The sequence below is a fragment of the Anas platyrhynchos genome, chromosome 17 (assembly GCF_047663525.1).
Source record: "Anas platyrhynchos isolate ZD024472 breed Pekin duck chromosome 17, IASCAAS_PekinDuck_T2T, whole genome shotgun sequence".
Lineage (NCBI taxonomy): Eukaryota > Metazoa > Chordata > Aves > Anseriformes > Anatidae > Anas > Anas platyrhynchos.
In genome coordinates this window covers 532,590-546,516 of record NC_092603.1, presented here as the reverse complement: position 1 = coordinate 546,516, position 13,927 = coordinate 532,590, and the positions used below count along the sequence as shown (strand labels likewise).

Below are 13,927 nucleotides of genomic sequence, written 5' to 3'. Positions count from 1 at the left end.
ATGAAGATGCTGATATGGCGGTGAGGATGATGATGGTGATGATGGTGAGGACGAAGATGATTGGGGCTGATGATGAAGATGATGATGGCGAGGATGACGAAGATGATGATGAAGAGGATGAAGATGATGACGGTGAGGATGATGATGATGGTAGGGGCCATCGATGATGGTGAGGATGATGGTGAAGATGATGATGGTGAGGATGAAGATGACGGTTGGGGCTGATGATGATGAAGATGATGATGGTGAGGATGATGAAGATGATGATGGTGAGGATGACGATGGGGCCGGAGGGGCCAATCCCAGGCCCCCTTGTACCCGAGACCCCTCCGCACCCCCCTCTGGGCTCTCCTGAGGGGGGGTCCCGCGACCCCCACCCCCCCCCCACTCAATTGATGAGGGAGGAGGCCGGGGGTGCCCCGGGGGGGGACGCGGCCGGGGGGAAGGCGGGGGGGGGGAAGGCGCGGGTTGGGAACGGGAGGGCCCAGGGCAGCTCCAGGGGGGGCAGGGGCAGGGCGGCGGGGGCGGCGGGGAAGGGGGGCAGCGGGGGGGCGGGGAAGGCGCCGGGGGGCAGCGGCGGGGCCGGGGCGGCGTTGGAGATGCCGTTGGCCATGGCGTTGACGTTGGTGATGACATTGGCGTTGGAGTTGACGTTGGAGTTGGCGTTGATGTTGGCCATGGCGTTGGCGTTGATTTTGGCGTTGGTGATGACGTTGGCCATGGCGTTGACGCTACCGTTGACGTTGGCCATGGTGATGGCGTTGGTGTTGACGTTGGAGTTGATGTTGGCGTTGGTGATGGCGTTGACGTTGGAGTTGACGTCGGATTTGGTGTTGACGTTGACGTTGGCGTTGGCCATGGTGATGGCGTTGGAGTTGACGTTGACGTTGGCCATGGTGTTGATGTTGGCGTTGATTTTGGCGTTGGTGATGGTGTTGGCCATGGTGTTGACGTTGGAGTTGGCCATGGCATTGACGCTACCGTTGACGTTGGCGTTGACGTTGGCCATGGTGATGGTGTTGACGTTGGAGTTGACGTTGGATTTGGTGTTGACGTTGACGTTGGCATTGGCCATGGTGATGGCGTTGGAGTTGACGTTGGCATTGGCGTTGATTTTGGCGTTGGTGATGACGTTGGCCATGGCATTGACGCCACCGTTGACGTTGGCGTTGACGTTGGCCATGGAGTTGGCGTTGATGTTGGCCATGGCGTTGACGTTGGTGTTGACGTTGGCCATGGAGTTGACATTGGGGTTGGAGTTGACGTTGGTGTTGACATTGGCGTTAATTTTGGCATTGGTGATGCCGTTGGCCATGGCGTTGACGTCGGTCATGGCGTTGACGTTGGGGTTGACGTTGGGGTTGGTGATGGCCATGGCGTTGACCTTGGCCATGGCGTTGGCGTTGACGTTACCATTGACGTAGGCGTTGACGTTGGCGTTGGGGTTGGCCATGACGTTGACGTTGGCGTTGATTTTGGCGTTGGCGTTGCCGTTGGCCATGACGTTGCCGCCGGCGTTGCCGTTGGCCGCGGCGTTGGCCTTGCCCTTGTCCCCGGCGTGGGTGCGCTGGTGCCGGTTGAGGTGGGAGCTGCGGCTGAAGCACTTGGCGCACTCGGGGCACTTGTAGGGCTTCTCCCCGGTGTGCACGCGCCGGTGGATGGTGAGCTCGGAGCGCTGGATGAAGCTCTTGCCGCACTCGGGGCAGCCGTAGGGCTTCTCGCCGAGATGGGTGCGCCGGTGGGTCAGGAGGTTGGAGGAGACGCTGAAGCACTTGGAGCACTCGGGGCACTTGTAGGGCTTCTCCCCGGTGTGCATGCGCCGGTGGATGGTGAGGTCGGATTTTTGGATGAAGCCCTTGCCGCAATCACCGCAAGCGTAGGGCTTCTCCCCGGTGTGGATGCGCCGGTGCTTGACCAACGCCGAGCGTTGCCCGAAGCCCTTCCCGCACTCGCCACACTTGTAGGGTTTTTCGGGTGCCACCACCACGCTCCCACCTTCCTCCTCATCCTCCTCCTCCTCCTCACCGCAATCGGGGCACCGCGGCGGGGGGCGCCCCCCGGCGTGCGCCCGCTGGTGCTTGAGCAACGCCGCGCCGTGCCCGAAACACCGCCCGCACTCCCGGCACTTGGAGAGCCTCCCGCGGCGCTGCTGGGCGGCCAAAAAACCTTCCGAATGTTTTTGGGCGGCCAAAAACCCTTCCGAATGTTTCGGGCAGCGCTCGGCGGCGGCGGCGTGGATTTTGCGGTGCCGCTCCAGGTGGGAGCTGACGCTGAAGCTTTTGCCGCACTCGCCGCACCGGTACGGCCGCTCGCCGGTGTGGACGCGGTGGTGGCGCTCCAGGTCGGATTTTTGGATAAATCCTTTACCGCAATCCCCGCAGGCGAAGGGGCGCTCCCCGGTGTGAATTCGGCGATGCTGGGTGAGGTTGGACCCGCGGCTGAAGCTCTTGCCGCAATCCCCGCACCGGTGCGGCTTTTCGGCGCCGTGCGTCTTGCGGTGCTTGCCGAGCGCCGCGCGCTGCCCGAACCCCTTCCCGCACTCCCCGCACCGAAACGGGGCGCCGGCGGGTGCCAAAACCCCAATTTCCCCCCCCGGCTCCACCGAACGCCCGCGGGGTTGGACCCCCGACCTCCCGGCGACGCCGGCGTGGGTTCGGCGGTGCCGGTCCAGGTGGGAGCTGACGCTGAAGCGTTTGCCGCAATCACCGCACGGGTACGGCCGCTCGCCGGTGTGGACGCGCCGGTGCCGCTCGAGGTCGGATTTTTGGATAAACCCCTTACCGCAATCCCCGCACCGGTGCGGCCGCTCCCCGCTGTGGATCCGCCGGTGCTGGGCCAGGTTGGAGCCGCGGCTGAAGCCCTTGCCGCACTCGGCGCACCGGTGCGGCTTTTCGGGGACCACGGTGACGGCACCGCCGCGGCACCGCCGGGATTTGGTGGTGGTGGTGGCACCGCCGCGGACGCATTGGGTGCACGGGGTCGCGGTCGCCGAATTTTTTTTGGCACCTCCGCCGCGTCGTTGGGGTCTGCCGGGGGGCTCCGCCGGTGGGGACGGGGACCGCGGTGCCGCCTCCTCGGTGCCTCCTTGAGGAATTTTGGGGGGGGGGGGTGTTAAAGACCCCCCCATCACCGGGACCCCCGCGCCGGGACCCCAAAAGTTGACCCCCGGTGTTGTTTCGACCCATCGTGTCTGAATTTTGGGGGGTTTTGGGATTGTTTTGGGGGGTTTGGGGCTCGTTTTGGGGGTCTACGTTTGAATTTGGGGGGCCTGGTTTGAATTTGGGGGGGCCTGGTCTGAATTTGGGGGCCCTGGTCTGAATTTGGGGGGCCTTGGTTTGAATTTGGGGGGGCCTGGTTTGAATTTGGGGGCCTGGTTTTAATTTGGGGGGGCCTGGTCTGAATTTGGGGGGGCCTGGTCTGAATTTGGGGGACCCTGGTTTGAATTTGGGGGGGCCTGGTTTGAATTTGGGGGGGCCTGGTTTGAATTTGGGGGCCTGGTTTTAATTTGGGGGGGCCTGGTCTGAATTTGGGGGGTCCTGGTCTCAGTTTTGAGGTCCCCGCACTGAATTTGGGGTCCTAACCCTGATCCCGTGCCCAAATTTGGGGTCCCTGGCCCAAATTGGGGTCCCTGGCCTGAATTTGGGGGGCTCACACCCGAATTTGGGGGGCCCAACCCTGAATTTAGGGTCCTGTCCCTGATCCTGTGCCCAAATTGGGGTCCTAGACTTGAATTTGGGGGGCTCAGGCCCAGATTTGGGTGCCCAAGGCTGGATTTGGGGCTCTAGACCTGAATTTGGGGTCCCATTCCTGATCCTATGTCCAAATTGGGGGTCCCAGGCCTGAATTTTGGGTGCCCAGCACTGAATTTGGGGGGCCCAACGCCAAATTTGGGGTCCTATCCCTGATCCCGTGTCCAAATCGGGGTCCTGGGCCTGAATTTGGGGTCCTGGGCCTGAATTTGGGGTCCCACCCATGTCCCTGTGCCCAAATTGGGGGCCTGGGCCTAAATTTGGGGTCCTATCTGTATTCCCATGTCCAAATTGGGGGTAAAAAGCCTAAAATTGGGGTCCCACCCACGTTCCTATGCCCAAATTGGGGGTCCCAGGCCCAAAATTGGGGTCCCATCCCATTCCCATGCCCAATTTGGGGGTCCCATCCCCAATCCCATGCCCAAACTGGGGGTCCCAGTCCCCAAACAATTCCAACCCCAAACTCCAACCCCCCCCCAAATTCCAACCCCAACCCCAAATTCCACCCCCCCCAAATTCCCCACCCCAAACTCCAACCCCAACCCCAAACCCCAAATTCCAACCCCCCCAAATTCCAACCCCAACCCCAAATTCCACCCCCCCCCAAACCCCAACCCCAAACCCCAAATTCCAACCCCTCTAAATTCCCCCCCAAACTCCAACCCCTCCAAATTCCAACCCCCCCCAAACCCCAAATTCCAACCCCCCCAAATTCCAACCCCAACCCCAAATTCCAACCCCAACCCCAAATTCCAACCCCCCCTCTAAATTCCCCCCCCAAACTCCAACCCCAAATTCCAACCCCAAATTCCCCCCCCAAACTCCATCCCCCCCCCCAAATTCCACCCCCACCCCAAACTCCAACCCCAACCCCAAATTCCAACCCCAAATTCCACCCCCCCCCAAATTCCCCCCCCCAAAACTCCCCCCCCAAACTCCAATCCCCCCAACCCCCAAACTCCAACCCCAAACCCCAAAATAAAAAATTTGGGGGGATCTCCCCTAAATTTTTCGGCTCCCACCTCCATCCCGGGGGGGTCGGGGGGCTCTTTTTCGGCCCCTCTGCGCCCCCCCCTGGCCCTGCTCCCGAACCAGCTCCCGCAGCATCTGCTCCACCCGGGTGCGCCCCGCATTTTGGAGGATCAGCCCCAGCTGGCGCCGCAGGGACCCCCCCGACCCCCACCCCAAATTGGGCTGCGAGGGGGGGGCGGCCTCCGAGGGGCTGGGGTCGCGGGCGGCTTCGGCTCCTGATGGGTTTGGGGGGGGGGAAAAGGATCAGGAACCCAAAAATTTAACCCAAAAATTCAAAACCCCAAAAATTTACCCCAAAAATTTAACCCAAAAATTCAAAACTCCCAAAATTTACCCCAAAAGTTCACCCCAAAAGTTTGAAACCCCGAAAATTTACCCCAAAAGATCACCCCAAAATTCGATACCCCAAAAACTTTACCCCAAAAGTTCACCCCAAAAATTCGATACCCCAAAAGTTCACCCCAAAAATTCGATACCCCCAAAAATTTACCCCCAAAAGTTCAAAACCCCAAAAATTTACCCCAAAAGTTCACCCCAAAAGTTCGAAACCCCGAAAATTTACCCCAAAAGTTCACCCCAAAAATTCGATACCCCAAAAATTTACCCCAAAAATTCGATACCACAAAAGATCACCCAAAAATTAGATACCCCAAAATTTACCCCAAAAGTTCAGCCCCAAAATTTCACACCTAAAATTCGCCCCGGAAGTTCGATACCCCAAAAATTTACCCCAAAATTCACTACCCCCAAAAGTTCACCCCAAAAATTCAATACCCCAAAAGTTCACCCAAAAATTCGATACCCCAAAAATTTACCCCAAAAACTTCACCCCCAAAACCCGCTGCGCCCCGCATTTTGGAGGATCAGCCCCAGCTGGCGCCGCAGGGACCCCCCCGACCCCCACCCCAAATTGGGCTGCGAGGGGGGGGCGGCCTCCGAGGGGCTGGGGTCGCGGGCGGCTTCGGCTCCTGATGGGTTTGGGGGGGGGGGAAAGGATCAGGAACCCAAAAATGTACCCCAAAAATTCAAAACCCCAAAAATTTACCCCCAAAATTTAACCCAAAAGTTCAAAACCCCCAAAATTTACCCCAAAAGTTCACCCCAAAAATTTGATACCCCCAAAATTTACCCCAAAAGTTCACCCCAAAAATTCGATACCCCCAAAATTTACCCCAAAAGTTCACAACAAAAAACTCATTACCCCAAAATTTTACCCCAAAAGTTCACCCCAAAAATTCGATACCCCAAAAGTTCACCCAAAAATTCGATACCCCAAAATTTCACCCCAAAGGTTTACCCCAAAAATTCACTACCCCAAAATTTACCCCCAAAATTCAATACCCCCAAAATTTACCCCAAATGTTCACCCAAAAATTTGATACCCCAAAAATGTACCCCAAAAACCTACCCCTAAGGTTTGCCCCAAAAATTCACTACCCCAAAATTTTACCCTAAAAGTTCAGCCCCAAAAATTCCTTCGCCCCAAAATTTCACGCCTAAAATTCGCCCCGGAAGTTTGACACCCCAAAAATGTACCCCAAAAATTCAAAACCCCCAAAATTTACCCCAAAAGTTCACCCCAAAAATTTGATACCCCCAAAATTTACCCCAAAAGTTCAAAACCCCAAAAATTTACCCCAAAAGATCACCCCAAAATTCGATACCCCAAAAACTTTACCCCAAAAGTTCACCCCAAAAATTCGATACCCCAAAAGTTCACCCAAAAATTCGATACCCCAAAAGTTCACCCAAAAATTCGATACCCCAAAAGTTCACCCCAAAGGTTTACCCCAAAAATTCAAAACCCCATAAATTTACCCCAAAAATTCATCCCAAAAATTCATTCGCCCTAAAATTCGCCCCAAAACTTTGATACCCCCAAAATTTACCCCAAAAGTTCACCCAAAAAATTCGATACCTCAAAAATTTACACTAAAAGTTCAGCCCAATAATTCACTACCCCAAAAATTTACCCCAAAAGATCACCCCAAAAATTCGATACCCCAAAAATGTACCCCCAAAAATTTACCCCTAAGGTTTGCCCCAAAAATTCATTACCCCAAAATTTTACCCTAAAAGTTCAGCCCCAAAAATTCCTTTGCCCCAAAATTTCACACCTAAAATTCGCCCCGGAAGTTTGATACCCCAAAAATGTACCCCCAAAAATTCAAAACCCCCAAAATTTGCCCCAAAAGTTAACCCCAAAAATTCAATACCCCAAAAGTTCACCCCCAAAATTCAATACCCCAAAATTTACCCCAAAAGTTCACCGCAAAAATTCACTACCCCAAAATTTTACCCCAAAAGTTCACCCCAAAAAATTCAATACCCCAAAAGTTCACCCAAAAATTTGATACCCCAAAATTTACCCCAAAAGTTCACCCCAAAAATTCACTACCCAAAAATTCACCCACCCCAAAACCTCACCCCAAAAACTTACTAACCCCAAAACTTCACCCCAAAAAATCACTAACCCCAAAAACTCACCCCAAAAATTCACTAATCCCAAAAATTTCACCCCAAAAATTCACTCACCCCAAAACCTCACCCCAAAAATTTCACCCCCAAAACTCCCCCACCCCAAATCTTCACCCCCAAAATTCCCTAACCCCAAAAATTTCACCCCAAAAATTCACCCACCCCCAAAATTCACTAACCCTAAAAATATCACCCCCAAAATTCACCCACCCCAAAACCTCACCCCAAAAATTTACTAACCCCAAAATTTCGCCCCCAAAATTCATTAACCCCAAAACCACCCCAAAAATTCACCACCCCAAAACTTCGTTCCCAAAATTCATTAACCCCAAAAATTTCACCCCCAAAACTCCCCCACCCCAAAACTTCGCCCCCAAAATTCATTAACCCCAAAACCTCTCCCCAAAAATTCCCTAACCCCAAAAATTTCACCCCAAAAATGTACTAACCCCAAAACCACCCCAAAAATTCACCACCCCAAAACTTCGTTCCCAAAATTCATTAACCCCAAAAATTTCACCCCCAAAACTCCCCCACCCCAAAACTTCGCCCCCAAAATTCATTAACCCCAAAAACTCTCCCCAAAAATTCCCTAACCCCAAAAATTTCACCCCAAAAATGTACTAACCCCAAAACCACCCCAAAAATTCACCACCCCAAAACTTCGTTCCCAAAATTCATTAACCCCAAAAATTTCACCCCCCAAATTCACCCACCCCAAAACTTCACCCCAAAAATTTCACCCCCAAAACTCCCCCACCCCAAATCTTCACCCCCAAAATTCATAACCCCAAAAATTTCACCCCAAAAATTCACCCACCCCAAAAATTCACTAACCCTAAAAATATCACCCCCAAAATTCACCCACCCCAAAACCTCACCCCAAAAATTTACTAACCCCAAAATTTCGCCCCCAAAATTCATTAACCCCAAAACCACCCCAAAAATTCACCACCCCAAAACTTCGTTCCCAAAATTCATTAACCCCAAAAATTTCACCCCCAAAACTCCCCCACCCCAAAACTTCGCCCCCAAAATTCATTAACCCCAAAACCTCTCCCCAAAAATTCCCTAACCCCAAAAATTTCACCCCAAAAATGTACTAACCCCAAAACCACCCCAAAAATTCACCACCCCAAAACTTCGTTCCCAAAATTCATTAACCCCAAAAATTTCACCCCCAAAACTCCCCCACCCCAAAACTTCGCCCCCAAAATTCATTAACCCCAAAAACTCTCCCCAAAAATTCCCTAACCCCAAAAATTTCACCCCAAAAATGTACTAACCCCAAAACCACCCCAAAAATTCACCACCCCAAAACTTCGTTCCCAAAATTCATTAACCCCAAAAATTTCACCCCCCAAATTCACCCACCCCAAAACTTCACCCCAAAAATTTCACCCCCAAAACTCCCCCACCCCAAATCTTCACCCCCAAAATTCATAACCCCAAAAATTTCACCCCAAAAATTCACCCACCCCAAAAATTCACTAACCCTAAAAATATCACCCCCAAAATTCACCCACCCCAAAACCTCACCCCAAAAATTTACTAACCCCAAAACTTCGCCCCCAAAATTCATTAACCCCAAAAACTCTCCCCAAAAATTCCCTAACCCCAAAAATTTCACCCCAAAAATGTACTAACCCCCAAACCACCCCAAAAATTCACCACCCCAAAACTTCGTTCCCAAAATTCATTAACCCCAAAAATTTCACCCCCAAAATTCACCCACCCCAAAACTTCACCCCCAAAATTTCACCCCAACCCCCCCCCCACCCCAAAATTTTTTGGGGCCCCCCCCCCTCACCGGGCAGCATCCCGCGGCGACGCTGGGACTCGGCGAAGGCGGCGATGCGCGGCCAGCTGATGGCGATCTCCTCCGCTGGGGGGGGGGCAGCTCAGGGCAATGCCCCCCCCCCCCAAAAAAAAAACCCAAATACACCCCCAAAAAAAATCCAACACCCCCCAAAAAAACACAAGACCCAAAAAAAAAATCAAACACCCAAAAAAAATCCAAACACCCCCCCAAAAAAAAATAAATAAAATAAAAAAAAATCCAACCCCCCCCCAAAAATCCAACAACACCCAAAAAAAATCCAACACCCCCCAAAAAAAATCAAAGACCCCAAAAAAATCAAAGACCCCAAAAATAAATCAAACACCCACCAAAAATATCCAACCCCCCAAAAAAATCCAACCCCTCCCAAAAAATTCAACACCCCCAAAAAAACCCAACACCCAAAAAAAAAATCAAAGACCCCAAAAAATCCAAAACCCCCCAAAAAATCAAACACCCAAAAAAAAAATCAAATACCCCCCCAAAAAAAAACAACCCCCCCAAAAAATCCAACACCCAAAAAATCAAACATCCCCCAAAAAAATCCAACCCCCCCAAAAAACCCAAATCCCCCAAAAAATAATCCTAATCCCCCAAAAAAAATCATCCCCCCAAAAAATCAAACACCCCCAAAAAATCCAAAACCCCCGAAAAAATCCAACTCTCCAAAAAAATCTACACCCCCAAAAAAATAATACCACCAAAAATATCCAACCCCCCAAAAAATCCAGCCCCCAAAAAAATTTAGACCCCCAAAATAATTGAGCCCCCCCCCAAAAAAATTCACCCCCCTAAAAAACAGCCCCTCCAAAAAATTGAACCCCCCAAAAAAATAAATTTAACTAATTAACGGGAGTCCTAAACCCCCAAAAATTTTGGGGGTCCCCCCCCCACCCAAGGAGATGACCCACCGGGGCCCCTGTACGGCCAGGGTCCCGGGCCCTACAACAGAAACCGGAAACCAGCCCCGTCGCCACCACCCCCACATTTGGTTCATGCCCCCATCATCCGGGGTCCCGAAAAGCCCCCCATTATTGGGGTCCCCCAGGGCCCCCATCATCCGGGGAACCCAGAAATGCCCCCATCATCCGGGGACTCTCAGGGCCCCCATTATTTGGGGCCCCCACCCCCATCACAATTGCCCCCCAGGGCCCCCATTATTTGGGGACCCCAAATGACCCCATTAATTGGGACCCCCAAAAAGGTCCCCTCATAATTGGGGTACCCAAGTCCCCCCATTAATTGCCCCCCAAGGGACCCCCATTAATTGGGACCCCTCGCAGCCCCCCATTAATTGGGGTCCCCCAAATCAGCCCATTATTGGGGACCCCCCAGGGCCCCCCATTATTGGGGACCCCGAAAACCCCCCATTATTGGGGGACCCCCCAGGGCCCCCCATTATTTGGGGACCCCCCAGGATCCCCCCTGAGCCCCCCAAAACCCTTAAACCCCCCCAAGTCCCCATTCACCCCCCCCCACCACAGGATCACCCCCAAACCCCCCAAACCCCCCCCAACCCCCCCAAACCCCCTTAAACCCCCCCCAAACCCCTTAAACCCCCAAATCTGTAACCCCCCCAAATCCCCCATCAGGCCACCGCACCCCCAACCCCCCCCCCCATCCCCCCCCCCACCCCTCCCCTAATTACCCTCACCTTTGGGGGTGATTAGGATTCCGGGTGGGGGTAGGATTAGGGGTTCGGGGCTTGAAAAAAAAAAAACCCCACAAAGGGGGTCCCAGCCGGGCCCGGGGCGGTCCGCCGTGACCCGGACAAGCGGCTCCGCCCCCCGCCCCCCCCCCCACCTCCTTCCTCAGGGCCCCCCCCCGCCGCCCTCGTCTCCCGCCGCAGCCCCCAAATTTAAAAATAAAAGGTAAAAGGGAAGAAGGGAAAAGGGAAAAAGGGAAAAAGGGAAAAAAGGAAAAAGGAAAAGGGAAAAAGGGAAAAGGGAAAAGGGAAAGAGGGAAAAAGGGAAAAAAGGGAAAAAAGGAAAAGGGAAAAAAGGGAAAGGAAAAAAGGGAAAGGAAAAGGGAAGGGAAAAGGGAAAAAGGGAAAAGGGAAAAAGGGAAAAGGGAAAAAAGGGGAAGGGAAAAGGGAAAAAGGAAAAAGGGAAAAGGGAAAAGGGAAAAAAGGGAAAGGGAGGGAAGGGGAAAGGGGAAGGGAAAAAGGGAAAAGAGGGAAAAGGGGAAAAAGGGGAAGGGAAAAGGAAAAAGGGAAAAAGGGAAAGGGGAAGGGGAAAAAAGGGAAAAAGGGAAAAGGGAAAAAAGGGGAAAAGGGGAAAAAAGGGAAAAAGGGAAAAAGGGAGGGAGGGAGGGAAGGAAAAGGGAGAAGGGAAGGGAAGGAAGGAAGGAAGGAAGGGAAAAGGAGAGGGGAGGAAGGGAAAGGGGTGGGAAAGGGGGGGGATTTCGGGGAATTGTAAATTTGGGATTCTTTGGGGAAATTGGGGCTATTTGGGGTAATGGATTGGGGGAATTTAGGGGGGTTTGGGGATTTGGGGGGTTTTGGGTACGGGATTGGGGATTGGGGATTTGGGGGAAATCGGGGGTGATTTGGGGGGGTTTGGGGGATTTGGGGGAGTTTAGGGTTGGGGGGATTTGGAGGGAAATTGGGGGGGTTTTGGGGGGTTTGGGGGGGTTTTGGGGGGGTTTGGGGGTGGTTGGGGGATTTGGGGGGATTTGGGGTTTTGGGGGGTTTGGGGGGATTTGGGAGGAATTGGGGGGGATTTGGGGGAAATGAGGGGGTTTGGGGTGTTTGGGAGATTTTGGGGATTTGGGGGAAATGGGGGGATTTAGGGGGGATTTTGGGGGATTTGGGTGTTTTGGGGGGAAATTGGGGATTTGGGGGTTTGGGGATTTTGGAGGAAATGGGGAAATTGGGGGGATTTGGGGGAAATAAGGCAGGTTTGGGGGGATTGGGATTTGTAAATGGGGGAAATTGGGGGGGTTGGGGGGGTTGGGGGGAAATTGGGGAGGTTGGGGTTACTCGGGGATTGGGGGGAATTGGGGGGGAATTGGGATTTGGGGGGAAATAGGGGGATTTGGGGTGGAAATGGGGGGATTTGGGGATTTTTTGGGGGGATTTTGGGGTTGATGGGGGGATTTGGGGTTCAAGGGGGATTTGGGGGATTTTTGGGGGGAAATTGAGGATTTTGGGGGAGTGGGGGTTGAGGGGGAAGGGGTTTTTTGGTTGTCCACGGGGGATTTGGGGGATTTGGGGTGGGATTTTCTAGGATTTGGGGTTTTTTGGTGAGCATCAAGGGCCGATTTTTTGGGCCCCCTCCCCACCGGGCAATGCCCCCCCCACCCCCACACCGCCCCATCAGAAAGGGAGTCCCCCCAAAATGGCTCTTTTCACCCAAACGGGTCGCAGGGAGAGGCGGGGGCGCGCTGGGCTCTCGGCCACTCTCATCCACCGCAGAACGCAGCCCCCCCCCCCAAAAAAATATAATAATAATCACCGCGTGGCCCCAACGGAAACGGCCCCAAATCCGTGCCCCCCCCTCCCCTTTTCCTTGCCGCCCCCCCCCCATCAAATATTTGGGTTTGGAAATCCCCCTCACCCAAAATCCCCCTTTCTTTGGGGTCCGTGGATCAAAATATTTTTAATATTTTAAATGAAAAGGAAAAAAAAAGAAGAAAAAAAAAGGATCGGGGGAGTCTAAAACCTGCACGCTCGTCCTAATGCTTTGTTTCGTTTTGGGGGATGTGGGTGGGGATCTGGTTCGGGGTGAGCCCTCTGGTGTAGGGGATCCTGGTCCATAGGGATCATAGAAGAGGGATCCGGGTCCATAGGGGACGGTCTATAGGGGATCCGGTCTATAGGGGACGGTCTGTATGGGGACGGTCTATAGGGGATCTGATGGGGATCCAGTCTATAGGGGAATCTGGTCTATAGGGGGTCTGGTATTTATGGGGGATCTGGTCTATAGGGGATCCCATATATAGGGGATCCAGTATCTATGGGGATCTGGTCTATAGGGGATCTGGTATTTATGGGGATCTGGTCTATAGGGGATCCGGTATTTATGGGATCTGGTCTATAGGGGATCCATATATAGGAGTATCAGATCTATGGGGATCTGGTCTATAGGGGATCTGGTATTTATGGGATCTGGTCCATAGGGATCCGTGTACAAGGGATCAGATCTACACGGGAATCTGACCCATAGGGATCCGGTCTCTTTGATGGGATCTGGTCCATAGGGATCTGAGATAGGGATCCAGTTTTTATAGGGGAATCTGGCTCATAGGGATCCGGTATTATGGGGATCTGGTCTATAGGGACCCATATATAGGGATCCAGTATCTATGGGGGATCTGGTCCATAGGGGATCTGGTCTGCAGGGGATCTGGTCCACAGGGATCTGGTATCTATGGGGACTGGCTGGGTCCACAGGGATCCGGCACACAGGGGATCCAGATCTGATGGGACCTGGTCCACAGGGATCTGGCATATTTATGGATCTGGTCTATAGGGATCCTGTGCACAGAGGGATCCACTTATATGGACCTTGGTCTGTAGGGATCCGTTTTTTATGGATCTGGCCTATAGGGATCTGGGATGTAGGGATCCAGTAGATTATTGGAGTTTGGTCTATAGGGATCTGGTCTATAGGGATCCGTTTTCTAGGGATCCCATACATAGGAGATCCAGTCTATAGGAGAACCTGGTCTATAGGGATCTGGTTCCCAGGGATCCTATAGTATCCGGTACCACGGGACCGGTCCATAGTACTGAACCACAGCACCGGACCACAGCACCGGGTTCCGTGGCAACGAATGAAAGTAAATCTACGGGATCCACCTGCACCTGTCTCCAATGGATCCCATA

At 53.0% G+C, this 13,927-nt stretch overlaps 1 protein-coding gene across 1 annotated transcript; it reads right to left on the bottom strand.

The window, feature by feature from the left end:
• Positions 1–254: 254 nt before the first annotated feature.
• On the bottom strand, positions 255–5,028 carry LOC139998883 (uncharacterized). The gene is made up of 2 exons (XM_072024807.1): positions 4,772–5,028; positions 255–3,084 (listed from the first exon to the last, which is right to left on the bottom strand). Exons 1-2 carry the CDS (start codon positions 4,854–4,856, stop codon positions 389–391), a joined length of 2,781 nt encoding a protein of 926 aa, XP_071880908.1. The 5' UTR covers positions 4,857–5,028; the 3' UTR covers positions 255–388.
• Positions 5,029–13,927: the final 8,899 nt, after the last annotated feature.